Source organism: Diadema antillarum, unplaced genomic scaffold, assembly GCF_040938485.1.
Source record: "Diadema antillarum isolate AM-2024a unplaced genomic scaffold, OU_Dant_1.0 seq00000546_RagTag, whole genome shotgun sequence".
In the NCBI taxonomy this organism is placed as follows: Eukaryota; Metazoa; Echinodermata; class Echinoidea; order Diadematoida; family Diadematidae; genus Diadema; species Diadema antillarum.
This window is the reverse complement of record NW_027271492.1, coordinates 1,531,010-1,538,951: the sequence shown is the minus strand read 5'-3', so window position 1 is coordinate 1,538,951 and position 7,942 is coordinate 1,531,010. Positions and strand designations below refer to the sequence as shown.

Below are 7,942 nucleotides of genomic sequence, written 5' to 3'. Positions count from 1 at the left end.
TAGGGCGTTGACTATAGCTGACGGACGACTGGTTTCACAGTCTTTGCGCTCCCTGCGGTGTTCGTCCATTCTGGTAAGTGGCGGTGCTGCTTTTGTTTTTGTGGAAAAAAAAAAAAACTTTGCTATGTTCTAGGTTACTAAGGATTGATCTTTGCTCATTCTTTTCTATACTAAGTGTGTTACATGGAGGGTGTTAATCATCGTTTGTAGGGATATGATAAAGGGAAAAGTAATACTAGTAACAAAAAGACTACACGCCAGTCATGAAACATGCTCGCATCCAACTGCATCCAACCATACTCGCAGGAAATTTAATCATTTAGGGTGGACCTTTTGCTACGTGCAGTAGAGATGGGCCTGCCAAAGCTCCACTGAACTACATGTTGTATTATGCACATGTAGATGGTGCATAATTTGTAGCAAAATGGCGATTTATGTCTGCACCTCCTCGCATATATCACTGAATGTTATCAATTTATCATAAATCTATCATTTTCTCCATTCCCTCCTTTTCCTCTTTCTTTTCGTTAATACAGGGTTTCATCGTCTGTGCAACACTTCCGCCTACCATTTCTTGAAAAAAATCAAAAGACAAGAAACGCGAGAAAGATGCCGTCCTACAAGTTGACTTATTTTGACGCGCGAGGTCGAGTGGAAATCGCCCGGCTCTTGTTCGCCCTAAAAGGCGTCGAGTTCGACGACGTGCGCGTCGACTATACCACGTTTGCCACCTCGGAAGAGAAAAAGAGTACGTGTCCCATGATCAGACGATGAGCAGTTGATATTTCATATTGAGGACTGGGATGGGGTTGTAGAACAACATAAAATACATAACATAACATTAATTTAACGAAATCTCCATCAAGAATATGTTCATGACCACCGTGTTATTCAAAATCCTTCATAAATCCATCTAGTTTTAGCTTTATTAGATTATGAACCCGACGTGAATGTTTGTGGTTATGTAATATCCTGTGAAAGCGTAAAGAAAACGTTCAATGAGATACTCTGCTCTTTCTATTGTGGCGCAGTGGATAAGACAACGGACTATCAATCGGAGGTCCGCGGTTCGGAAAAAAAAAAACATTCATGTCTTCCTCAGCAGCTATTTCAAACAAATCATAATGCTAAAAATTAATATTGTTGCTGGATACACTCTGCTCTAGGGTACATGTATTTACTTCGTCGGTGCCATTGGTTTTCATAAATATTGTATCCCATCAGTATTTTTTTTTTTTGGGGGGGGGGAGAGCAACAATAATATTAAGCGAATCTCTTTTCATTAGCTGCAAAAAAGGAAAACATAACCCACTGTGAAATAACCTCTACATCGATCTGTAAAACTATTAAAGGATCCAACCAAGCTTTGGACCCGCGCAGCTAAACCATCAGAACTTACATGGTATTCGTGGGTAAACCCACAAAATAAACTCTCCCAACCCACCGAAAAAGGGGGCCAAAACAGAAACCATATAGGAATGGCATGCTCCTTCTGCAACAGGATTTGTAATGCTTCTCCTAATGCTGAGTTATCAAGTGAATGTTCTTACTTTTTGTGTTACTGTGTTGTCTTGATTCCCTACCCGCATCTTGATATTTCCCCCATTATCAACTGATTATATTTCATCTTTCTTCGCATTTTTGACGTCGTATATCAATGATTTTGTTTACGAGATTGACAAACGAACACGATAATTTCCAAACATGCTGGTATGACATACGCATAATATGCCAGTTCAAGGTTAGCCCATGTGTACATGGGTAAAAATGACCTTTCTTCTTTCTCAGTTTATTAAGCATTCCTCTAAAGTTTTCAAGTTACAGAAGGCAATTTATGGAATTCATCAGTCATGTACAAACAAAGAATGAATTTGCGTTTACCAGGTGACCAGAATGATCCATCAATTAGCACTTTGGAAAGCAGCCATTTCATTAACAATTTTCTTTTTATTGATATTGTCAAATACCGCTTTTGCTGTCAGGTGGATGTGCTGCCAAGCACCACCTATAAGGATTACTTGAGATGCATATATATATATATATATATATATATATATATATACACTACTCAAAAAAAGTTAAGGACCACTTTTTAATGTGTGTATACAATTTTCAAACCGGGTGTTGTATTTCTAGAAATACCCGAATATGGCTGTCTTGAATCTCCTCAAACACCCTGTAACAATTTCACACATGGGTGGTTTCAGTTGTTGCATGATGTCTCTCGCATTATTGCATATCCTGAAAAGTGGGCCCATTGTGAAGTGGTACAAATGTGTACAAATGTGTACGTTTTAAAAAGTGGTCCTTAACTTTTTTTGAGTAGTATATATATATATATGTAGTAATCAGTGAAAGTTAAAAGCCAACACGCTCTGCTGGTATAGATGACTTTTTTTTTTTTACATACAATGTTCAAAGTGGAACCCCGAACTGGCTTATTACATGAAAATCAAAATAAAATGTATCTATGAATATAATATTTTCACGTGATGTTCACTTTAGATTTAGAATAAAAAAGTAGAGACAGTTTCACCATTTTTTTTAATTCCATAAATATTCCTCTCTAGACCTGACATTAATCTGTTCAATTTACATGCTTCTACATAAAATTCTTTTTCTACGTTTTACGTGTAGATTTGTCAAGCAGAAATGCATTACTTGATAGGATTATTGTTCTTAATAGATCTGTATATGTTATACTGTTATATGAATATTTATATACTAATTATTGGTATATATTTCTTGGTTAGGTAGTCCTCCTGTGAGCGTTGAGATGTCCTTTTTTTTAGAGATTGGGCAAAAATCATCAAGGTTGATTAATACGATCATCAGTTTTTGTCTCTCAATCTAAACGCCGACAGAAGCCCCGCTAGGCCAGTTGCCCATTCTGGAAATTGAGGGCCGACCAATCCTGCCGCAGAGCCGGGCTATTCAGCGCTACCTCGCCCGAGAATTTGGTGAGATAAACCTCTGAGGTGTTTAATTCGAGTGCACGTCACGAGACCGACACCCACGAGTCATACAGCCCACGAATCATACAGCCCACGAGTCATACAACCCATGAGTTCGACACAACAAGGTCCACGAGACCGACACATTAAACCCAGTGTTGTATCTGTCTAACTCGTGGGCTGTTTTTACCTAGTGTCGGTCTCATGGGCTTTATTTGCCTAGTGTCGAACTCATGGGCTGTAGGACTCGTGGGATGTATCACTCATGGGTGTCGGTCTTGTGGGATGACCCCGTTTAATTCGTGTCTGTTTCTGTTTCCTTGTCAGTCTGTATTACCTGTTTGTCTGTGTCACTTGTGCGAATCTCCCTTTGGTTTCATTGTCTGGAACCTCGGTCCCTTCACTCCTTCAAAGGTTCACTATTTACAGATTTACGTCCCCCCCCCCCCCCCCCCACACACACACGTTCCAGAATGTTGGCGGCTATTTCATTCTACTGTATTCGATACAGATGAAGCGATTTATCAAAATATGAAGGCATCTAACGCAATACATGTAGATTTAAAGAATGCAAAGTCACTTGAGTTGTATTAAAATTGACTGGACTCTTCGATGGCTGGAGTCCATCCATGTTTCAATAATGCACCTGACTGTGCACAGAGGGTCATGAATGTCTTTCGACGAAACCACGACCCTGCTAGTGTCACTTTGAAGCCCGACGTGAACGACGTTGTTTTATGATTGATCATGTTGTAGGTTTCTATGGCAGCAACAACAAGGAGGCAACTTTCATGGACCTCGTGGTCGAGACCTACGACGACTTCACGGAAGGAATGTCAAAGTTCATCTATTACGAGAGTGATCCAGCCAAAAAGGTATCACTATAATCTGTCAAGGTTATACACTAAATGTCAAGAAATTCACACACTTAATTTTCATATATGAAATATACATACTCGAGTAGGATTCTAACCTACAACCTTCTGATCTCCGGAGGTCGTAGGTTCGAATCCTGTTCGAGTATGTACGCCCATGATTTTTTTATCATGGCTACTACTAAAAAAACTGATCAATTCAGTGCTTATTTACGTCGATGTAGGGCAATTTGTCAATCAGTTGCGATTTGGGTGTTGTGTTTTATTTTGTTCTTGAAAACTGCGTTTCTTCGAGTTGTTCCGTATGTATAGTTATGCAAAGGCAAATTGTATTCTCCATTAAAGGGATTGTATAGTATTTGTGGAGATGAGAAATGGGCTTTTAACTTTTTGTGAGATATCAAGAAACCACTTATAAAATATTACAGAGCATACCATTTTAAGAGGAATTCAAGGTTTATTAGATGAAAATCGGTACTGGAATTGCTGAGACATCCAAAAACAAAGAAAAACAAAGCGATCCTAACAAAAGGTGGGTCCCGCTTTTTATTAGGAATGCTCTTTTTTTTTTAATATCTCAGGCATTTTAAAACCGATTTTCATCAAATAAACGTTGAATCCCTCTCGGAATTACATGCTCTTTCATATTTCGTGAAAGGTTTCTCATTATCTCACCAAAAGATATTAGAAACCTGAAGTTAGGTCTCTACCAAAACTATTCGCTCCCTTCAACTCTTCAATTCTTCTCGATTTCTTGATACTGTTGTAACACAGCAAATTATCATAACGTTCGATTAGGAAATTGCAACACGGTATATTAATACAAACATTCAAAGCTTTTTTTTTACAAGAATTGTGCGAATTGTCTCAACTTTCATCAAGCGTAACGCAGAAAAGAATCGGGTAAGACTAGGAGATATTAAGCAAAATGGTTTACATAACCCTAGAAAGTGCTGAATACCTTGAAATGATGTAGAACGTCTCGTTTTCTCCTCTCCATCATCCCCAGGCTGAAGCGAAGAAGAAATTCATGGAAGAGTCCGCTCCACGGCTCCTCGCGTTCCTGGAGAAGTTGTTGGGCCAGAGTTCTTCCGCCTACTTCGTTGGAGACAAGGTAAATAATTCGTGTGTCAAGTGATCTTATATCATCGTCTGAGTAAAACTTGGTTGTAATGAAAGACGTATAAAGTGGTGTAAAATGAGCATTTTGCACTGCAATTATAGACTGACAACCATACATGGTAAGATCTCTTTGGCATTAATACAACCAAGCAGCAATACATGTTTTTAAAAGAGTGTGTTGCGGCAAAGAAGAGAACATCCCTGATTAAAAAAAAAAAAAAAGAAGATTTGAATTACTTTTACAAAGTAACGTTCGAGGAATGGTTTTGTGTATCGCATGTCTTATCCAATGACTAAAATTGAAAACGATAGTAAGTTGCGTTACTGTAACTTAGAGGCAAGAATGCCCACTTTTGGCATTATTATTTCCATTTTGATTATCACTACCATTTAAAACCGTACTGAAAAATTATAATGATAACGAATCAATACTGACCTTGTAAAGCTGGGTTCCGCGCTCGATAAGAAATTTATCTGTCAACAGATTCAGCTGATTTCCCTTTCTCATTTTCGATTTTACTTTGTCCTCTTATCTGCAGGCATCCTTCGCTGATGTGACCGTCTTCAACCTCGTCGACGTTGGTGTGGACCATCTTGGCGAAGACCTCTTCTCTAAATATCCCAAACTCGTGGAGCTGAAACAGCGCGTCTCAGAAATTCCCAGCGTTAAGGCCTATCTGGACAAACGACCGAAATGTCAGTACTAAGACTCTCCTTCACGCACCTGAGGGATGTGAAGACTTGCCCTGCATCGCAACAGAATCCAGAGATAAATCTGAATCGAGTTTTCACATTCATGGTTACATAGATAGCCGGACAATGATGAAAAGAATACTTAGATTTTAAATTCGCGTAATACGCTGACCTGTGTCGACATGTGCGTTTAGATTCAAAGCCAGAAAAGATAGCAGTTAAAGTGGCTGATTTGGATTATTGTAGCGCAATTTAAGCCGATGTGCAGAACGTTCTAGAGTTGGAGCATTTATGATTGATGGGCATGGAACATTCCAGATAATGGGGCAGCAAAGGCACAAGCAAGACAAACGTTGTGTGCGATAGTTCACGTTCTAACAGGAATTTGTTGAGTACAGCTGTGTAAAAAAGTTAACTTTTTTATCCAACTATAAGAATGTAAAACTATTTAACCCTATTCCCACGGGAGGGCGGGGGGGGGGCACCCCCCCCCCTCGACGTTTCGCGTGATTATTCCGCAACGCGTGATGCTCTCGCCGCGACATTTTATGACTTTTTTCTTTCAAGTATCGCGCAACTTTTGAGACCAAATTTGTTGCTCCCGGGCATACCGTTTTGAAGTCACACCCCTTTGAAAAAAGTTCGTCGACCCCAAAATTGCTCAAAAACATGATTTTGTGTACAAATCCAATGTAAATCGTGTTTTTGCAATTAATTCATATAAAAATATATGGCTGATAATGATTTATTTTAGCCTGATTATGCTTTAAAAAGTTTCTGCGACAAATTTTGACGAAAAAAACAAAAACAAAAAGTGAAAAACAGAAGTACATAAGAAATTCAATAAACAATAAAATACATAAGAAATAATCATGATGCCGAATTTTTGCTTCAATATTATTCTTGAAGATATTGAAAAGAATATGTTCACCAAAAGTTAGAAGTCTTGGAGCTTTATTCTTAGATTTATAGGCCAAAAAATATAAGTTTTGCAGAAATTAGCATTAACTAATTAATATAAAATACATAGATTAAAATTTGAAAAATCTAACTAAACAGTCTTGTAGATTACATTAGCCTCTACCATAGTGCAAATTTTCGCGAGGATCGCGCGATCCACGACCGAGATCTGAAGGGGGGGTTGGCCAAAAAGGCCCCCTCTCCCCCCCCCCCCCCAGTGGTTTCAAGTCCCTCAAAAAACCCGGTGGGATTAGGGTTAAACGATGGACTGCATTACAAAGCAGTGTCACCATGGAGTGTCTGACAACATTGCGAAAATCAATCTCATCGAGAAGAAGAAGAAGAAAGAGCAATTTTTTGAATGAATTATATCCGGTTACACTGACTTGACGTGTTCGCTAAAGAAACGTGTAATTCGGTTTAGCCCCTTTGCCATTTCCGCTGCCCAAGTTATTTAGGCTTTGTGAGTTCATGGTAAACCTCTCTTGATAAATTGTGCTAGCAAGCTTATTTCGAAAGTCTTCATTCACGTTACTAGGAAATCAAATTGTTCTTTTGTATTGGCGTGGAGTTTAATCGCTTATGACTAATTACAAACGATTCTGCACCGAGGGACAAACTATAGTGAAAACTACAATCCGATCTTTCTTGATTTTCTTGATTAGACTACAAGCAAGCATGTACGCAACATGAGTATTTTCGTTGAAATCGGGTCCTGACAAGAATTACTTACACATTTTCAAAGTTTTAGAAAGGGAAAAGAAACAACAGGCTGTAGTGTCATATTATAACATTAATTTGAAATAAAAATCACATAACTCAGCTTGATTGCATTGATAACATACTTTGTTTTCGTTGTAAGGTGAAGACGGGGCTCGGGAGGAGGGGTCTACCTCATAGTCATGTAGGACTTTATAGTTACAGTTATGAATATATATATATATATATATATATATATATATGAAGAGTTTGTTTGCAAAAACCGATAAGTCCATATTTGCCAAATGGAGATATTTGCGATTAAAGGTCAAGAAAAATAAAGAGAATAATAAGAAAATTTTTGCTTCTTTTGACCATAACTTTAAAAATATACCTTTTTATGTAGTGACCAATATATCATTTAAAAGGTATTATTTTGTACTTTATAAAAGAGATCATACTTCAAAATCTTCAAAAATGGACTTATCGGTTTTTGAAAACAAACCCTTCATTATATGAAGAGCTTCCTTCCAAAAGGCGCTAAATCCATCATTTTTCAATGGAGTTAGCACCTTTTGGTTGCAAGCTCTTCATATATATATATATATATATATATATATATTACACGTATGTATATGC

General features: G+C 38.0%; 1 protein-coding gene across 1 annotated transcript; it reads left to right on the top strand.

Annotated features, from left to right (window-relative positions):
• On the top strand, positions 1-7,606 carry LOC139734732 (S-crystallin SL11-like). Its single transcript, XM_071645526.1, has 6 exons — positions 1-73; positions 537-748; positions 2,865-2,960; positions 3,711-3,829; positions 4,839-4,943; positions 5,491-7,606. Exons 2-6 carry the CDS (start codon positions 610-612, stop codon positions 5,656-5,658), a joined length of 627 nt encoding a protein of 208 aa, XP_071501627.1. The 5' UTR covers positions 1-73; positions 537-609; the 3' UTR covers positions 5,659-7,606.
• The last annotated feature ends 336 nt before the right edge of the window (positions 7,607-7,942 follow it).

Coding starts and splice junctions, on each gene's coding strand:
- LOC139734732 (XM_071645526.1), top strand. CDS start 610: ATGCCGTCCTACAAGTTGACTTATTTTGACGCGCGAGGTCGAGTGGAA. Junction 3,830..4,838: donor AGAGTGATCCAGCCAAAAAG/GTATCACTATAA, acceptor CATCATCCCCAG/GCTGAAGCGAAGAAGAAATT. Junction 4,944..5,490: donor CCTACTTCGTTGGAGACAAG/GTAAATAATTCG, acceptor TCTTATCTGCAG/GCATCCTTCGCTGATGTGAC.